This window comes from Carlito syrichta, unplaced genomic scaffold (assembly GCF_000164805.1).
Source record: "Carlito syrichta isolate Samal-C Ts95f unplaced genomic scaffold, Tarsius_syrichta-2.0.1 Scaffold307755, whole genome shotgun sequence".
Taxonomy (NCBI): Eukaryota; Metazoa; Chordata; class Mammalia; order Primates; family Tarsiidae; genus Carlito; species Carlito syrichta.
Window position 1 is genome coordinate 238,451 of NW_007251851.1, and position 20,659 is coordinate 259,109.

Below are 20,659 nucleotides of genomic sequence, written 5' to 3' on the forward strand. Positions count from 1 at the left end.
GATATTTTGACCTTCTCTCCTCTGAGAAGTGAATCCACTCTTTTCTAATTTACTTTCTAAATAAACTTTATTTTCTTAAAAAAAAAACCAAATATATGTCTACATATATAGAGAGAGACAGAGGGAGGGAGATCATGTTCACATAACTTTTATTATAGTATATTATTATAGTTGTTCTATTTTATTATTAGTGTAATCTCTTACTCTGCCTAATTTATAAATTAAATTTTATCATAGATATGTATATCTAGGAAAAAACAGTATATGTAGGGCCTGGTCCATCCTTGGTTTCAGGCTTCCACTGGGGGGTCTTAAAATGTACCCACCTTGGATAACGGGAGATTCTGTATCGTTAACCATAGGCACCATGTTATACAGCAGATATCTAGAACTTATTCATCTTTTTGTTCGTTTGTTTGTTTTTATTGTTGTTGTTGTTGTTTTTTGAGTTGGAGTCTCACTCTTGTTGCTCTGGCTGGAGTGCAGTGGCACGCTCATGCGGCCACCGCAACCTCGACCTGCTGGGCTCAGGCTTCCACCTCAGCCTTCCAAGTAGCTGGAACTACAGATGCAGGCCACTGTGCCTGGCTAGTTTTTGTGATTTATTGTAGAGAAGAGGTCTCACCAAGTTGCCCAGGCTGGTCTTGAACCCCCAGGCTCAGGCAGTCCTTTCGCCTCGGCCTCCCAAAAGTGCTGGGATTACAGGCTGAGCCACTGCACCTGGCCCTTATTCATCTTTTATAACACTAACTTCATACTCATCGAACAACACCTCCCCCTTTCCCTCTCCCTCTCCCCCGTGGCAACTGCCAATCTGTTTTCTGCTTCTATATTTGTTCGGTGGTTTTAACACTTCTTTATTTGCTGGAACACTAGTTACACAGCAGAGAGATATCATGATTAGATGGGTACATGTAGATTTGGAAAACAAAGCAAATACATTTATTAAACACCTTAGTGTTTAATTTAACTTAGAAATTTAACGTTTATTTCAGTATTATAAAGAAGTTTTATAATATGGAAGGCTGCATTTGTGTTTATTATGAACCTAATTTTCTTTTAGGTAAACTCTCATAGGAATTAAAGAGAAGAATTTTGTAATTCAACAATTTTTTTTTCCTTAACATGAAATAATCAATGAAAACCCTAACATCATTTTCTAGTTAATTCCTTCTTTTTTTTGGTACTTTTAGATAAATTCATGCTTTTAACTTACCCAGGATATAAGTTAGTAAGTAACTGAAACATTGGTTGAGCTTTTGAATATTTTGCATTAAACTAGGTTTGGTGATTATTCTTTATAGGAAGAAACTTATTCTTGTTCTTCTTTATTTTATAGTTATTTTGGCTGAGAAACATTATTTTCTATTAATTTGATAAGAGTAGGAAAAATAGATTTTTTCATGTAAATATTTAATGTGCACTAGTGTTTGTTGAATTGCATCGAAGAAGCAATTCAAATGCTGATGAGGAAGTTGAACATTTCAAGATTGAGCGATTGAAATCTTTGTCTAGATCTCTTATCCAGAAATAGTAGCTCCTAGTGATAGTCTACAGGATATATGCTTTTATTCCACAGATTATAAAACAGTTTTATAAACTAAAATGGGAAATAGTATATGTGCTATAAAAATGTCAATATTTCAAGATTAAACCTTGAAATATTTAGTGAGTTCTTGTAATGCTTTGTACATAGTATTTTTTTTTCTTTTTTGCAGTATCTAACATATATATCAGGGAAACTAAAAAAAAAAAACTCTGGAATTTATTTATAAAAAATTGTGCATTTATTCTTACATGTTTCAACTTCAGTCACTTTCTTTTTTTTTGAGTTGGAGTCTCACTCCATTGCCCAAACTGGAGTGCAGTGACACATTCACAGCTACCCCAGCATCGACTTGCTGGTCTCCAGTGATCCTTCCACCTCAGCCTTCCTTATAGCCAGAACTATAGGTGTGCACTACCACTCCTGGCTAATTTTTGATTTATTGTAGAGACGAGATCTTACCAAGTTGTCTGGGCTGGTCTTGAACCCACAGACTCAGGCAATCCATTTGCCTTGGCCTCCCAAAGTGCTGGGATTGCAGGCTGAGCCACCAAGCCCGACCTCAGTCACTATCAAAGTACTCTCCATTTGATGCAGTATACTTATTGAGATACTTTTTTCCACTGCTCAAAATAGTTTTTGAACTCATGAATTTTGATGCCTTTTAGTGCTTCTGCCATTTTTTATTTCACCTCTTCCACATTGGCAAAATATTTCCCTTTGAAGACTTTTCATCTGGGGAAACAAAAAGTCTCTCAGGGCAAGATTTGGTGAATAGGGAGGGTGCGGGCACAGTGATTATACTGTTTTTGGTCAAAAACTACTGAACACTCAGCAAGTTGTGGGCATGTGTATTCATAAATCACTCATCATGAAATGGGCAAATGCTTTGTATCTCCAAAAGAGAATTCACTGAAGCCAAACAGCAGCCTCTCACAGCAACGATACCTGGTACACTGATGTGGATGGGTTCCACTTACCCAGCAGGGGAAGCCTGTACTACAAGAGGCCTACCCTCCGAATAATAATTCCAGTTTTTGGGGAGTCCTATCTCATATGTGTATACATTTAGTTTAGTTTAGTTTAGTTTTTTTTTTTGAATTAGAGTCTCACCCTGTCACCCAGACTGGAGTGCAGTGGCCGCTCCCGGCCACCGCAGCCTTGACCTGCTGGGCTCCGGCGATCCTTCTGCAGCCTTCCAAGTAGCTGGAACTACAGGCACGCGCTACCACACCTGGCTAATTTTGATTTATTGTAGAGATGAGGTCTCGCCTGCCCAGGCGGGTCTCGAACCCGCGGGTTCAGGCAATTCACTCACCTCAGCCTCCCAAAGCACGGGATTACAGGCTGAGCCACCAAGCCCGGCTTACATTTAGTTCTTTAAATGTTTTTGTTATGGAAAATATCAAATACAGTAAAGTAGAGAGATCCTCTGCAATGAACTTGTACAAAACCTCATCACTTCGACATTTATCTGCTCATGGCCTGTCTCTTTTAATCTCTCTGTCCACTCCTTCATCCCCATTCTAGGTAGTAATCTCTTAAAGTGGCTTTTACAGCAGAAACTTATTCTCTCACAGCTCTGGAGGTCAGAAGTCTAAAATCAGTCTTAGTGGACTGATATCAAGATGGAGGTTAGGACTATGTTCCTTTGAAAGGCTCTAGAGGAGAAAATGTTTCCTTGCCTTTTCTAGCTCTTAGAGTTGCCTGCTTTCCTTGGCTTGGGAATCTAAAGCCAGCAACACATCTCTCATCTTCCCTTTGATGCCTGCTTCTACCATCACCTCTCTCTCTTTTAAAGAAGTAAAATTCATATCACTTAAAATCTCCATTTTAACTATTTTAAAGTGTATATTTCAGTGGCTTTGAGTACATTCACAATGTTGCACAGCCATCACCACTGTTTTATCTAGAACATTTTTGTCACCCCAAAAGAAACTCCATACCCATTAATCAATCACTGCCCCCTTTTCCGAGCCCTGTTGTTATGAATAACGCTGCTGTAAACATTGTTTGTACAAGATTTTGTTTGAACACTTGTTTTTAATTATTTTGGCTACACAACAAGAAATGGAATTGCTGGATCATATGGTAATTCTATGTTGAATTTTTTGAGGAACTGTCAAACTGTTTTCCACAGTGTCTGTACTATTTTATATTCACACGAACAATGTATGAAGATCCAATTTCTCCACATATTTGCCAGTACTTGTTATTTTCCTTTTTTAAAAATTCTAGTGGGTGTGAAGTGGTGTATCCCAACTGATTTTTTAAAAGACATTTTGTCTTATAAGACATATGGAAGTCCTACCCATAGTCGTCTTCTCTTTTTGCTTTCTGTTCTCAGTGTTTACAAATGAATAAAAATGCCTGGCATTCTTTAGGCATCTGCTATGTGCTTGGAGCTGTGTTGAGCTCTTTATTTACATGAGCTAATTTACAGACTATAAATGGACTTGATTTCACCAGCAATTCAGATTCCTCTGCATAAACAACCCAGAAAGTGAGAAAGGTGAGGTTGCGAGTAGGTGTGTCCCATTAAGGAAGCTTAACATAGGAAGAATCAAATTTCTGAAACTGTGTACATTTGGCAGTAATAATGCTTAGTACAGAAGGAAGTTCTCTTTACGGAAGGATTCATCCCAGAGTTCCTTTAAATAGCAAGTCTCCCCGATTCATTAAACATAAGTTCAATATGCTAAACCTGAAGGATGGATAGCTGTTTAAGGAAGTCAGTTGTTAAAGGAGGCACACCTAGCCACTCACTTGCTCATCAGGCCATGCTCCCAAGTTCTGTTCAGCAGACACAAAAGAGCTTATGAGGTAAGAACAGAAAAATATCCGTGGATTTGGTAATTAGAAAATCACTGGCAATCAACTTTAAAAGAGCAGTTTCTGCATTGGGTTGAGGATAGGGCAGAGAACACAATACTGAAGGTCAGTAGCAAAGCAAGTTTTGTTTTGGGGTGTAGGGGGGAAGATGAAGGTTGATAAGCCAATGGAAAGATTGGAAGTCAAGGAACTCCTTTCCAAAAGGTTGAATGAACTAGGAAGGAGAGTGGAGAAGAAGATGTAAGGTCAAGGGGTGGTAGGATTTTTTTTTTTCTAGGTAGAACAACCAACCATATTTATGTAGATTATGGGACTAGAGCTGGATGAGCAGATGTTGAAAATACAGGGAAAAGAAAGTGTAATTAATTGATGGTGACAGGTGCATTGTAGTGAATGAATGAATGGTCACAGACACAGATGAAATCGCCTTGGGGAGGGGGGTATGTTGTCCACAGGCACCTGAGGAATGGAGGTAAGGGTGATGCCCAGTAGCGATGGGCTTCTAAGGAGGAAGCAGGATGGTTAGGGAATTCCCTTATGATGTTCTTACACCTGGTTCCTACTTCAAAGAGATAGTAATCTGCTTAGCATGAAAAGCTGGAACTGAGAATGGCTACCTAAAGGAAGGGGAGAAGAACTGACCAGAATAAAGGAATTATCCTGAATGACGACCATACTCTATTAAGATAACTTCTCTGGTGCTTTTGGCTGGGCCAGACTGCTGCTGGGTGGCCTTTACATCTGACCCAGTGCCACATTTCTAACATGCTACCCAATTGTAAGCCCTGCTAGGGATCAGACTCATATATGTTATGCCTACATGAGTTTATAATTTTATTTCTTTCGCTATTCTTCCTTTTCTTTCATTTCTAAACCTTTCCACTCTGTCTTTTAGAACTCCTGCTCTAAATAAAAAAATCCCTCCATATTTTCAGCCTCCTCTCTGATCACTTCCACCGTCTCAAGGTTTAAATGAACACTGGATGTCCCTGAAGATTAGTAGTTCCCTGAAGCTGCTGCCACTCCTACAACAGAACACCCAAACTTTTGAGTGTCTACTCTGTGGTGGTAATCTTTCAAAGCACTTTCAGTATATTAGCTAATTTGATAACCCTCTGAGGTTGGTGCTATTATCTGTTTTTTTGTTTTTGTTTTGTTTTTTAAGAGACAAGGTCTCGCTCTGTCACCCAGGCTGGAGTGCAGTGGCACGATCACAGCTCATAGCAGACTTGAGCTCCTGGGCTAAAGTGATCCTCTCACCTCAGCCTCCCAAGTAGCTGGGACTATAGGTATGCTCCACCATGCTCAGCTAATTTTTAAATTTTTTTGTAGAGGTGAGGGCTCGCTATGTTGCCCAGGCTGGTCTTGAATCCTAGCCTCAAGCAGTCCTCTTGCTTTGACCTCCCAAAGTGTTAGGATTATAAGCTGCTGCACCTGGCCTATGAACTGATTTTTACAGGTGAGGAAACTAAGGTTATATAGAACTTGACCAAAGGCAAACAGCTAGTAGGTGACAAAGTTGAAGGATAAACCCAGGAAGCATGACACAAGGATCTTTACTCTTGAGAATGAAAACATACTGACTTAAGCTCTTTCAAGATGAGGCTGTTGAATTATTTTATACCCCAAGAACTTTATTTCCAGGGGTGCTGATGTTGCCAATTGCTAAATCTTTTAAAGGTTTGTGTTCTAAATCTAAGTTGCTTCTTGGCTTTCCTCCTTCAAGTGGCTTAATATTTCACTTTTTTCGGTTGGCTAAGTCCACTAGTCCTTGTTGCTATGTCTTATTTCTGGTTTCTTTTGTCTTTCGGGTTTTATAACTTAAAAGAAAAAAAAATCTCTTTATTGCCATATTGGGGGTTTAAGGAGGCTGTGAATTTAACTGCTTGTGTTTTTTATCTCCTGCTACTTTGAACTTGAACAGCTAGTTTGGTTTAACTTGAGAAAATATGTTAATTTACCACTTAATAGATTACAGGAAAAAGCTTGTTATTGTCTTGATAGATCTACTTGGCCATCCTCGCCATGGTTTATTCCCTAAAGAGACTTGCGTATGTGCCCTTGAAGCATCTGTGGGAGTGTTCACGGCAGCATTGTTAGTGGCACCACAAAGCTGTAACCCATTCACATGTTCATTTGCATGAACTTGGTCAGGAGAGTAGACAAGTAGTCATATGATCAGTTACATAGTGCGAAACTCTAGAGAAGCAAAGCAATTCTCCTGTGGCTAAACATGCGTCAATATGGGTAAGTCCTAGAAAGATAGTGTTGAATGACAAAAGCAAAGTATGTAGTCATGTGCCACATAATGACATTTTGGTCAATGATGGACTCCATATATGGTGGTGGTCCCATAAGATTATAAGATTGTAGTTTTACTGTGCCTTTTCTATGTTTAGATACACAGATTCCATTATACTACAGTTGCCTACAGTATTCAGCACAGCAACACGCTAGGAGCTATAGGCTGTAGCTGCTACACCATATAGCCTAGGTATGTAGTAGGCTATACCATATAGGTTTGTGTTAGGACACTCCATGATGTTCACACAACAATGAAATCACCTAACGATGCATTTCTTGGAATGTATTCCTGTCAATAAGTGATGCATGACTGCACTTTTGTTTTTTATGAAGTTCAAAAAAGTTCAACAAATAATATGTTGTTTTAAGACTGTAGGGAGCAATGAACAAAAAGTTGAGGATTGCAGTTCCTTCGTGGAGGGCAGGAAAAAGTGGAGATCTGATCAGGGATCAGCTGACACGGAGCTTCATCAATGATAATGCTGCTGAGTGGTAGATTAGTGGGTGCTAGTGTTATTATCATGCTTTATGACTTAGAGATATGTAATATGCTCTTTTATTGTGGTAAACATAAATTTTTACCATTTGGATCATTTTAAAGTCTACAATTCAGGGGCATCAAGTAAATTGACGGAGTTGTTCAGCTATCACCATCTTTTTTTTTTGAGTCGGAGTCTCACTCTGTTACCCAGGCTGGAGTGCAGTGGCACACTCACAGCCACTGCAGCCTCAATTTGCTGGGCTCTGGAGATTCTTCCACCTCAGACTTCCAAGTAGCTAGAACTACAGGTGTGCGCCACCATGCCCAGCTAATTTTTTGATTTATTGTAGAGAAGAGGCCATGTTGCCCATGCTGATCTTGAACTCCCAGGCTCAGGCAGTCCTCTCACCGCCCCTGGCCTATTAACACCTTTTGAAAAGAGATTTCAAAAGTTGTTTTTTTTTTTAAATCACCCCAGAAGGAAGCCCTCTATCTATAAAGTAGTCATGTCTCATTTCCGCCCCTCTCTCCAGCCCCTCATTAACCTACTTTTCATCTTTATGGATTTGCCTGTTCTAGACATTTTACATATAATATGTAGCCATTCGTATCTGGCTTCTTTCACTTACTGTTATGTTTTCAGTTTACCTATGATGTAGCATGTTTCAATACATATTTCCTTTTTATGACCAAATACTTTAATAGTTCATTTTGGCCATGTACTACATTTTGTTGGTCCATCACACATTGCTAAACATTTGGATTGTTTCTACCTTTTGCCACTGTGAAGAGAGCTGTTATAACTATTTGTGTATAAGTATTTGAACACATTCTTTCAGTTCTTTTGGGCATATGTCTGTGAGCAGAATTGCTGAGTCATATGGTAATTCTTAGACTTAACTTATTGAGAAACTGCTAAACTCTTTTCCAGAGTGGCTGTGCATTTTACATTTCCACCAGCAAGGTATAAGTTTCCAATTTCTCTACATCCTCACCACCACTTGTTTTTTTCTTTTTTTAAAAATTATGGCCATTCTAGTGGATATGAAATGGTATCTTATTATGATTTTGATTTATATTTCCCTTATGATTAATCATATTGAGTATCTTTTCATGTGCTTGTTAGCTATTTATATATCCTCTTTGGAGAAACATCAACTCACTTGTCTATTTTTAATGTAAAATTTCTTTTAATATTTCACAACTCAAATATTTAAAAAATTGTGCATAGCAGATGCACTGTTTCCCTGGGATAGTAGTAACAAGGAAGGCTTTTAAATCAAGTGTTTGATCAAGCTACTATGGAAAAAAATTAAAGCTCAAACATCCTTTGGTAGGCAGGTAGCTTTAAATTGCTCACAGTATTAACTCAAGGTAAGTATGAGGGAGAAATTTGTTTGAGTAAGGGAAATTAATTACCTTTTAAATAATTTTTTAGTATAAACTTAAACCAAAAAAATTGGCCTAGAAAAGGTATTTTTGTAGATACACACAATTGCCTAACATTCTTATTTTTTCATTTACCAAGTTCTATTACTCCTTGAACTGGAAGTAGAATTTTAAGATGCTTAAATACATTTTTGTGTGGTTGATGTTGTCTGCCTTCTTTCTGTAGACTGTCTTTCTTATCTTGCCATTAACTCTCCCATTATTTCATGAGTACATCAAGCAATGTAAAGATAACTGTATTATTGAATTTACTGAATAAATATTGACTTTTCTGTTAAATTTTAGGAACTATGCTATAGAATCTTATTCCTTGAATTATAAAATTGATAGGGTAGTTGTGATTTGCCATCTATGTTTTTCAGAAGTCTTGGGAGGGAGGTTGTTTTTTTGTAGAGACGGGTTCTCTCTATGTTGCCTTGGCTAGTCTTGGACTCCTGGCCTCAAGTAATCCTCCTGCCTCGACTTTCCAGACTGCTAGGATTACAGGCTTAGGCCACCATGGCTGGCCTATAATTTTCAGAAATCTTTACATTGATGACTACATAAAGATCTGATTAATCAAGTAATGCTGTTCTTAGACAAATGGGTAATAGGAGCTGTTTGCTAGCCTGGTGATTCTTCTTGCACCATCTCATCAATTACTCTGATCTTTTTTCTTCATTTCTTTGTAGCCGCTTCCTGAGAAGTTTGTGGTGAAAGGTGTCGTGGATCGTTTTTCAGAAGAATTTGTGGAGACCAGAAGAAAAGCTTTGGATAAATTTCTAAAAAGAATTACGGATCATCCTGTGCTGTCTTTCAATGAACACTTTAATGTTTTCCTTACTGCTAAGGTAAGGACAGAATTTTGCATAGTCCTTTCTAAAATTATCATTCTTGGGGACTCTTCCCTCCCTCCCTCCCTCCATTGCCCAGGCAGGAGTGAAGTGGCAAAATCATGGCTCACTACAGCTTTGACCTCCTGGACTCAGGCAATCCTCCCACCTTAGCCTCCTGAGTAGTTGGGACTATAGGTGTACACCACCACTCCTGGCTAATTTAAAACAATTTTTTATGGTGATGCAATCTTGCTGTGTTGCCTAGGCTGATCTCAAACTTCTGGGCTCAAGCAATCTTCCACTTTGACCTCCCAAAGTGCTGGGATTATAGGTGTGAGCCCCCAGGCCTGGTTGGAGCTCTTTCTTAAAAGCTGTTTTGGTCTCTCACAAGCCATCCTAATGAATGGTTCACTGTAGCAGGTGTCATAAAATTGCTCTGTTTTGGGGGGTCCATTTGCATTAGCATGGTTTATTTGTTAGAATTTAGGAGAACCTCTCCATCCCCCCTTGCAGCTGCAAAGGAAGTTAGAATATTTTCACTTGCCAAAAGCAGAGATAAGTGTTTCCTTAAACACTTCTCAGTAATATTTTCGGGTGAGACCACTCTGACCAACAATGGGCACAGGAGGGAAAGAACACTTACTGAGTGTTTGAGATGGGTGTTCTTAAGAACTGCTACGTGATTACTCACAGCCTCATTTTACAGACAAGCAAACCGAAGTCCTGAGAGTTTGTACTTGTTCAAGTGGCATTGCTAGGATTTGAGATCTGGCCTTTGTGGCTCCTGAGACCACACTTTCCCTCTGTATTAGACCACCTGACCAATACTTGCCTGTAAGTATGTTCCTACCAGGTGTGTGCTTTTCCCAAGCATTTACAATAAACATTTGGGTCCTGCAGAGTTGCCAGATTCTGTGTGCTCAAAATCAAGTTGGTTGTCCACTGTAACTTTTCTCTGCACTTCCCTTTTGGCAGAACTGAGAAAACCTGAGGTGCTACGCTCTCATAGTCTGCAGAAGTGGGGTCACATGCTCAGGCTCTCTGCTAGTTTCCTTCCAGCCCCATCTGTTTGGTTTCAGGTATCACATTCCCATATTCAGGCCATACTTCATCTGTTCAATATTGGCAAGTGTATTGTGGTCCAGATACTTCCTGGCTTTCTTTTTCAAAATCGCAAAATTGAGAAATGCTTACAGATAACATCAGTTGATATTAAAGGCTTCAGAGAGGGTGCCATTCTTCACTCAATAGAAACCACATGATGAAGTTCTTTACTTTTGTTTTATAACCTCGGTAGGCATTATTAGTCTTATTGATGACACTCCCATTCATTGCCTAGTTTTCCCAGAGACTGTTCCCCCATGGGTTGAACTTGTACATATTTTAAAAAGAAGTATTTCCTGGTGTGCTAATCCTCAGGAATGGTGCTTACAACTTATACTCAAAGTAAAATCTATTCTGTTCTCTGAAAGCGCAGCTTACTTTTTGCCCTAGATCTCTGTCCAGAAAGCCCTCAAGCACAGTCATCTTCCCTGAACAAAAAATAAAAGGATGGGGAGGTGGGGAAAGTCTGGAGCCCTGGTCATTAGGAATTTGTATGGAGAATAAGTAGTAGGGAGATGAGAAAGAGAGGGGGAGAGAGAGAGAGAGAGAGAGAGAGAGAGAGAGAGAGAGAGAGAGAGAGAGAGAGAGAGAGATTTACTTATTTATGGGCCAAAGCAGTATGAAAATGATTAAAAATAGGGTCCTTCAGTTAAAATCCAACTTCATGTGAGTGAATACTGGAGAGGTGGCTTTAAACAGAACAAACCCTTGCCCTTGTTCAGCATTAATTTCTGAACTAAATGTGCTAAATAACCCTCTTTTCTTTTAAAAAAATTTAGTTGTAATATAATGCACATAAAGTTTATCTTTTTTTTTAGTTGGAGTCTCACTTTGTTGCCTGGGCTGGAGAGTGCAGTGGCAGGATCACAGCTCCCGGTAGCTTTGACCTCCTGGGCTCAGGCGATCCTTTCACCTCAGCCTCCTGAGTAGCTGGGACTACTGGTGCATGCCACCACACATGGCTAATTTTTAAAATATTTTTTGTAGATACGAGGTCTTGCTCTGTTGCCCAGGCTGGTCTTGAGCTGGGCAACATTGAGAGGCCTGGGCTCAAGTGAGCCTCCTTGAGTCAGCTTCTCCAATGCTGGCATTACAGACATGAGTCACTACACCCAGCCCTTCTTAAACATTTCTAAGTGTGCAGTTGAGTGGTAAGTATATTCACATTATTGTGCAACCAATCTTCCCAACTTTTTCATCTTGCGAAACCGAAACTTGTGTACCTGTTAAATAAACACTTCCCTATTTCCCTTCCTCCAGATCCTCCATCTTTTCCTTTATCATAACGTGCATGACTTGGTCTTGTTCTTAGATGAGCCACTTTCATGTTCTGCCATGGGGAATGCAGAGATGGTCTTCCTTTTTCTTGTGATGACTTGATCTTATCACAGACTCGAAGTGTCCTTAAAAATAAGCCAGTAATGCTGGAAGAAGTGGGGGAGGCTCAATATCCACTAATTTCAGGTCAATATTTTCATCTTTGGCAGAATGGGTACAGCAGTCAGATAGGTACTACTAAATATCTTTGTTTAACATATTAATCAACTTATTTGGAGACAACCTTTCCAAGCTCTATGCAAAGTAAGCCCATTTCAATCTAGCCCTACTCCAAAAAATGCTGTCTGCAGAAGCAGTTCTAAGAACTCTGAGGCTTCAGTTATGGTCTTGTGAAAGCCTAGTACCTTTGAGGATGTTTCTTATCTAGAGTATGGGAGGTTAGATGTGGAGATGGACTCTAGGACATTCTCTCAGGCAGCCTGACTTTGAAGAGCAGGAGAGAACTGGAGCGGGCTGTTTTTATGATGGGTGAGCCTTGGGTGCTTTTTGCATCCTGAAGGTTTAGAAGGTGAAGATACAGACAGGAGAGGGGATAATTGATAGGGCAAGGGCTTTAGTTTGGGGGAAGGATGGATAGATGTTTCAGAAAAACTCTTAAATTGTATGACACCACAGCAATCATTATCCTCACAGAAAAAGACTTTTGTGACCAAATGTGTTGGAGATTTCCTCTATACACTAAGCAGGGGCCACCGACTTGGTGTCTTCCAAGTTAATTCTGATACTTCCTAGCTGGAGATAGCATCAGATCCCACAGGCTGAAGGTTTCTGTAGTTTGAATTGTTGTCCCCTCCAAATCTCATGTTGAAATGTAAAAATGCTGAAAAGTGTTGGAGGCGAGGCCTAGTAGGAGGTGACAGGATCACGTGGGTGGATCCCTCATGAATGGTTTGGTGTCTTTTTGGCAATATGAGTGAATTCCTGCTCTATTAGTGCCCATGAGAGTTGGTTTAAGAGAGCTGGGCACCTCCTCTCTCTCTTGCTCTGACTCTTGTCATGTGATGTGCTGATTCTCCTTGCCTTCTGCCATTAGTAAAAGCTTCCTGAGGCTTCACCAAAAAACCGAAATGATGCTGGTGCCATGCAGAACTGTGCACCAAATAAACCATTTTTCTTTATAACTTACCCAACCTCAGGTATTTCTTTATAAGGATGCAAAGAAGGCTAATACCAGGGCTCAGTTCCTAAGTCTGAGAGCTTACATCTTGGACATCAACAAGTCCAGGCCTCTAGAACTTCTGACCAACCACCTCAAGTTGGGGTTCCCATGACCTCCTCTTTGGGTTCGATTAATTTGGTGGAACAGCTCACACAACTCAGGGAAACACTGATGCTGACTGATTTATGTTAAAGATTATTACAAAGGATATAGAGGAAGAGATGTGTAAGACAAGGTGTGGGGAAGGGGTGTGGCGCTTATGTCTGGGTATGCCACTCTCCAGGAACCTTCATGTGTTCAGCTATCTGGAAGCTCTCTGAACCCAGTCCCTTTGGGTTTTTATGGAAGCTTCATGAAGTCAGCATTCCTCCTCCAAGAATATGGGGCAGGACCCTCTCTGGAATAAGGATCTAATGACCCAAAATCAGAAAGGTGGGAGAAGATTAGAGTACTGCCTGGGGTAGATGAAACAGGGGCAGGGAAGGCCAGGGATTTTCTATTTCCTGAGGCCTGCTCCCCAGGCCTAGCGCACTCAGCATTTCAGTGAAAGGGCTATGGGAATTAGGAGCCAGGAACTGTGGATGAAAGCATAACATAGGGTGCCAAAAAATGTATATCCATTTTAAGAGAGGAGAAATCTGTATTAAAATTATAATATTCAGTAAGATGAATACAAGTCATGTTTGACTTCTACAATTATAAGAGGTGTTCAAAGTGTACACCATTAGTGTCCAGACGCTTCTGTTTACGATGAGCATCTCTTAACAGCACTTAAAATGCGTATATATTTTTTCAAATTTAACTTTTATTTTTATTTTATTTTATTTTTTTTCAGTTGAAGTCTCACTCTGTCGCCCAGACTGGAGTGCAGTGGCACGCTCCCAGCCACCGCAGCCTCAAACTGCTGGGCTCCGGCGATCCTTCCACCTCAGCCTTCCAACTAGCCAGAACTACAGGCATGTGCTACCACGCCCGGCTAGTTTTTGATTTATTGTAGAGACAAGGTCTTGCCAAGTTGCCCGGGCAGGTCTTGTACCCGTGGGCTCAGACAATCCACTCGCCTCGGCCTCCTAAGGTGCTGGGAATACAGGCTGAGCCACCGAGCCCGGCCCAAATTTAACTTTTAAATTTTTTTATTTTAAAATTGTGCGGTATAATTCAGGGTTAGGTATACAAATATTCATTGTGCAGGTGCCCTTGTTGATGAGGTGTGTCCCCCCCCCAGGCAGATTTCCACTACTGTCAATCTTACATCCCCGCCCCCGCCTCCCAGTTTCCTGCTACTGAAAATATGTATACATTTTTTGGCACTTCTAGTATACATGTATCTCATAATCACAGTAGGAACGAGTGGATAAAGAGCTGCTTGAAGAAGGGAATGAAATCACAAGGAGCCTATGCTTCAGATACTATGGAGACCTCACCTGAAATTGTGTGTCAATGGGGAGGGACTTTTGGGCAGCTGTACTAACCATGAATTTCTCATTCTCTGCTCTGTGCCTCAGGCCAGGTCACCAGAAAGTTATAGCTTGTTCCACATTCCCTTATCTCTCTCTAGACTGGAAATTAACATTCTGTTTGTATTGAAGGTGGATATAAGGAACAGATACCTGCATCCTCTGTAAAACCATTTTGGGAGGCACCATTTCAGTGACATGGGACTACCTGAAGATACTGTAAAGTCCTCTTAGGGTTAATGATAGGAAGAAGTTTGTTTAACCTGGCCAGCTACTATGCTTTAAATTTAAATATAGTGGATTATGAAACTCAACCTATTTCCTGTTTTTCCTTGACCTCTAAAAAATTTAGTGTTAAATTTCTTGTTTACAGTATCTTTCCTTGGCCCCAATTTTCTAGCAGTGCTTTTTCCGTTACTGTTTCCTGTGTTCTACCCTTTACTCCCCTTTTATGGCTTAGTTGGGGTATAAATAAATGAGTGAATGAATCTGGATATCAGTCCTTCAATTTTGCTCCTAAAGGCAACATAGGATGTTTTGTATGAGAGAAAGGGGTCCTTCCCTATCCACCCCTCCTTTACTGTCTCCCTCCCTCCTTCCCTCCCTCCCTCCCTCCTGCCAGAGTTTTAAAAAATGTGAGAAACTGTTGTGTTTAAGGGGTAGTGTGCTCAGGTAAGTGACCCTGCTTAAAGGATTGAAGTCTAGCCCTGTTGAAAGAGATCAGGTGTAGATATACGGGAGTGTGAATCTGGTGGTTATGATGTCAAGGAGAGGGTCCTTGTGTGGATGTGATTAGGTCCTCTAACTCAATTCCCTGTTGTTTGAGTCCTCTATTTCCACACAGAAGCTGCCTTCAGATGTTGGTTTACTTAGTCCTGGCTATGTGAGTGATTGAGAACTTTGAGCTTGTTCATGTGTCATCCCTAGGACCTGAACGCCTACAAGAAGCAGGGGATAGCATTGCTGACCAGAGTGGGTGAGTCAGTCAAACATGTCACTGGAGGCTACAAGCTGAGAAGTCGACCTCTTGAGTTTGCAGCCATAGGTGATTACTTAGATACGTTTGCACTCAAACTGGGAACCATTGATCGAATAGCCCAACGGATCATCAAAGAAGAAATAGGTGAGTTCTTTGTTGAGATCTTGATTATGCCCAGACACTCATTGGCAGAAATGGTATTCATGTTTGCTAAGCAGAATCTAACTGCAAAAATGCTGGAGTGACAGAACTAGGCCATATTCCACTATCAAACACGTAAATACAAGGAGGGGCGGAGCTGGTTGTGACTAGAATGTAATTTTGCACTCCATCCTTTGTCCTGCGTCTCAGCCTTGTGCTTGCTTTCCTATGGCTTACAACCATTTCTGAGCCTCCAGGCTTTTCCTCTCTCTTAACTTTAGCTTTAAAAGTAAAGACATAGACTCAACTGCTCTTCATCCATAGGAATGATAATTTAAAAACAAACTTCGATATTTTTTTCTGGCAGAAACATAGTTCAAAAGGACAGCATAGTGGCCTGTGTTTGCCAAAGTTATGACTCTAATGAGCTTTCAAACTTGAAATTGACTCACCTGCCCCACAGCCCTGGCTCATTTCAAACCTACTCCTCCTGCTCTGAGGAATTGCCAGGGACTGTGTTTATCCTTTCTAGTTGTTGCCACCACTTTCTTTCCTCCTCTCTCGTGGTCACATGCTTTGCTACATCCTAGAATATGAGACTTTTTTGACTTCCTACCTACTTGTAGGGCCAGGCAGACCTGAATGAATAATGTTAACAATCATGCTGGCACATGAAACACTTTGAAAGGATTCTTCAACGGTTGTCATTCATTGGTTACTAAACAATGGCAACAGCATTCTGTTGTAATGGCAAGAACCTTGGTGACCAGATTTTCTTTGTAGGGGAAAATAAATCAACATTTTTTTCTTGTCCCCTGTGCTTGTTCCCTCTCCTTTTCCACTGATTATATCATGTGAGGGCCCAAAGATTTTAGATGGGTATCATCTATACCTAGGGATCATGTGGAGTAAATTCTAATGGAACCAAGGTGTTAAATGACCACTAAGTGAGAGAATGAATCTGCTGATAAAAGACTACATCTCTTGTATCGAGATGTGTTGTAAAATTCCATTGTAACTGATTTTTTTCCCCCCTTTGAAAACATCCCCCCTAAACCTATACGGAACTCTGTTCCCATTGCATGTTAAAATACTGCTTCGCTGTATGGGTAGATGAGTGATTATTTCTGAAGATATTCAGTGGATGAAGCTCTTACCACTTTTCCCCACAAGGCATTGTGGTGCCCATTATCCAGAGGCACAGCATTCCCATTATGGGATGAAATGGATTGATGCTATAATGTGTGCTGCAACATCAGCTTTTAGAAGTTTAAAACATTGTGTTAGAGATAGTGTTGTGTTTTAAAAAGAGTGGGCTCGGGTAAGCAAATGGACAAAGAAACACATCTTAATGTAGAGAGCTCTTGGCTGTGGTGATTACTGTGTCAGTAATACTAGTGATTGCTAACCAGACAGATTTTAATTGGTGTTTCTTCCCATGTTCAGAGTACCTGGTAGAGCTGAGAGAATATGGGCCTGTGTACTCCACATGGAGCACACTGGAGGGTGAGCTGGCCGAACCCCTGGAGGGTGTGTCAGCTTGCATCGGGAACTGCTCTACTGCCTTGGAAGAGTTGACAGATGACATGACAGAAGATTTTCTACCTGTGCTCAGGGAATATATTTTATATTCTGATTCCATGAAGGTAAGCTCACTTGATTCTTGTGCACTTAGGTACCTTGTTTGTAATAATAATTATCAAAAAGTAATGGATTATTGCCAATTTGTATATGATACACATTTCCTTCTTCCTGGGTGGGCAGGATCAGACATGTGGACTGATATTGTGGACATATAAATGGAACATGTGGTGAATCATGTATGTGCATTAAGTGTTTTTGGGTTTTTTTTTTGAGTTGGAGTCTCACTCTGTCGCCCAGACTGGAGTGCAGTGACCGCTCCCAGCCACTGCAGCCTCTACCTGCTGGGCTCCGGCGATCCTTCCGCCTCAGCCTTCCAAGTAGCTGGAATTACAGGCATGCGCTACCACACCCAGCTGATTTTTTGATTTATTGTAGAGATGAGGTCTTGCTGCCCAGGCGGGTCTCGAACCCGCGGGCTCAGGCAATCCACTCACCTCAGCCTCCCAAAGGCGCGGGATTACAGACTGAGCCACCGAGTCCAGCTTATGAATTAAGTTTTTTTTAAAAGTTTGGTAAGACATTTTTACTAGTGGTCTGTGAGAGTTCAAGGATATGTAATGTGTACTGAACAAGAACAGGATGCTGTAGAAAAAGAATAGTTAGATAATTAGAATTCTTGGAAGGTAAAATGTGATTGCCGAAATAAAATTGAATAGTAAAGTTGGAAGATAAGGTTGAGGAAATCTTAAAGCAAAATGCAAAAATGCAAAAGTACTAGAAATGTGAAAGAAAAGAGACATAGAGAATTGATCCCAAAGATTCAACATCTGACTGATGAGAGTTCATGAGAGCACAGGGAAAACTGAAGGAAGGAAGCTGTGAAAGAAGTAATACAAGAAAATCTCCTGTAGCTGAAGATGTAAATTTTCAGATTAAAAGAAAATGCTAATTACCCAGCAAAAAATAACGAAAAGAGAACCAACCCAAAACATACCATAGTGAAATTTCAGAACAAAAGTGACACGATTTTTGAAGGCTTAAAAAAGAGAGAGAGAGGCAGGTGATACATAAAAGAAACAAGATTCAGAATGACTTTGGTCTAACAGCAATGAATGAGAAAAGAGAGAGAAACTGTGAGGACAAAAGATTTCCAGCCTCAAATTCTATATACAGAACTGGGCAGGATGAAATGTTTAAATGTTCACACGAGAAACTTCTCCAGCCTGCACATAGATGGATTGGAGAACACAGATTCGGGGAACTCCGACAAAGGTGGCACCAGTTAGAGAAAGGGTTAGGATTCCTGACCAACAGAAAGAAGTACATGGCTCAGTGTCGAACATCCCCACTTCCATGTAGGCCCCTTCCTAATTCCCTCAGAGGAGACCTCTGAATTATTTTTTTTAGAGACAAAGTCTTGCTTGTTGCCCCGCTAGAGTACAGTGGTGTGATCATAGCTCGAACTCCTGGGCTCAAGTGAACCTCCTGAGTAGCAGGGACTAGGTACACACCATCACACCCAGCTACTTCTAAATTATTAATCTCTCTTTAAGGCAGTTCTAAGTAATGCGTCCCATTAAGAAAGACCTGTGTAGGGACTGACCTGAATCTCCAGAGAGAAATCTGTCAGTCAACAATGGGTTGTAAAAATGGAAACCCAGAAAGATCATAGAACTACATCTTGAGAAGAAGGGGAATAAAAAATAATCAACTAGTTATAGAAACTTTAAAAAAAAACTTTATTCTGGAAAACTTCAAGCACATACAAAAGCAGAGTCTAGTATGATGAACTCTCATGTACCTATCATTCTTATTCCATCTTGTTTCATCAGGTATGAATGTTGTAAGGCTCTTGATACATATTAAAGTGTGGACAATGGAAAATGGAGCCTCTTCCTGGTAGAATGATTCACGGTCTCATGTATAATCTGTAAAGCTGCTTATAAAACACTTTCAAAAACAGGTTTGTGTCTGGATATCACAATGATCAGGGAAATGGTATGAATTTCCTTATCTATAAGGTGGAAATGGTGATGATGGTGATGGTGGTGGTGGTGATAGGATAAAGCTCAGATGTGAGATCAAAGCCTGAGACAGCTTTGTTGGTAATTATGGAACTGAGACTGAGAACCAAATCTTCTGGCTCCAAATATACAGCTCATTCTTGTCTATCACATTGCCTCTTTTAAAAAAATTGAGATATACACATTATATTTTTAATCCTGTGACTGAAACAGGTATATAAAGGCAATCTGAACTTGCTTAAAGTGATCCAGAATATTTCACTTATGAAGCTAATAGTATCTATTTTTGTGCGCAAAAATAAATTTTTACTATTCGTGGAATGTCCTTGGATTTGTCTCTTACATAGACAGACCCTTCATCAAAACACTCCCTAACCTTGCCAGACTAAAAATCTAATGCATACACAGCACTGGGATATTATAGTACACATTTCTTTGTCTTTATGTGTGGCAAGTATGTTAGTATTTAATATATATTTGTTCTTGAAGTAAGATTTTAAATTTTCATATAGTACAGATTTATCTGGAATCTTTATTAAAACATTATTATACTGTGAAACATAAGCTCCTGTGAATAATTGAAGTCATACATCAAAGAAACATTTGTTTGGTCTCTTTCTTCACCCCATGTGTGAGGCACATGTATTGAGTTTCTTGTTTATTGAACCTGAAAAAAATACTGATCAGGTTAATCAGGGTGGGAGAAGGGGGTTGTACGTGGCATTGTTTGCGGGAAGGCCTTGAAAAAGAGGAGTTATTGACTGACTCTCTGAAACCTAAGCTCTGCCCCAAGGTGAGCTGGGCCCTGTTAGTAAGAAATGAGGCCACCTGCTCCCCCTTTCTAGCAGGAAAGCGTCTCTGCAGAGTGTTGTGGACAAGACAGGAATGACTTGATAGCAAAGTTGTGATTGCAGGTAGGATTGTCGGGGTCTGTGTGGCCGGGACTAAAGACATCAGGAGAGTAATAGGTGTCTTATGTGGCTCTCTGCCTTTTCACATTGCTGTTCATAAAGAGTTCTTAACTACAAGGGGTGCCAAAAAAATGTATACACATTTGAAGTATGACATTTGCTCAAAAGATGGCATAATCAAATGAATGCTAGCGTCACCATGCAACAGGCAAGAAAATGGCAGAAGCATGGCTGAATGAACATCATACTACCTGTTGCTACCATAATTCAATTCAACTTCGAAAAATAATACATAGCTAACATCTCTTAAAATGTATATCCAGCTGGGCTTGGCAGCTCAGCCTGTAATCCCAGCGCTTTGGGAGGCTGAGGTGAGTGGATTACCTGAGCCCGAGGGTTCGAGACCTGCCTGGGCAACTTGGCGAGACCTCATCTCTACAAGAAAAATAAAAAATTAGCCGGGCGTGGTAGCGTGCGCCTGTAGTTCCAGCTACTTGGAAGGCTGAGGTAGAAGGATCACCGGAGCCCAGCAGGT

The 20,659-nt window shown here is 40.4% G+C and overlaps 1 protein-coding gene across 1 annotated transcript in view; it reads left to right on the forward strand.

Annotated features, from left to right (window-relative positions):
• The window catches only part of SNX30 (sorting nexin family member 30), an 84,361-nt gene that overhangs the window by 32,237 nt on the left and 31,465 nt on the right, over positions 1-20,659 (forward strand). Inside the window, exons 5-7 of the mRNA XM_021715817.1 lie at positions 9,284-9,442; positions 15,413-15,608; positions 17,052-17,251. Coding sequence (XP_021571492.1) covers positions 9,284-9,442; positions 15,413-15,608; positions 17,052-17,251 — 555 coding nt within the window. The remainder of the gene's footprint in view (positions 1-9,283; positions 9,443-15,412; positions 15,609-17,051; positions 17,252-20,659) is intronic.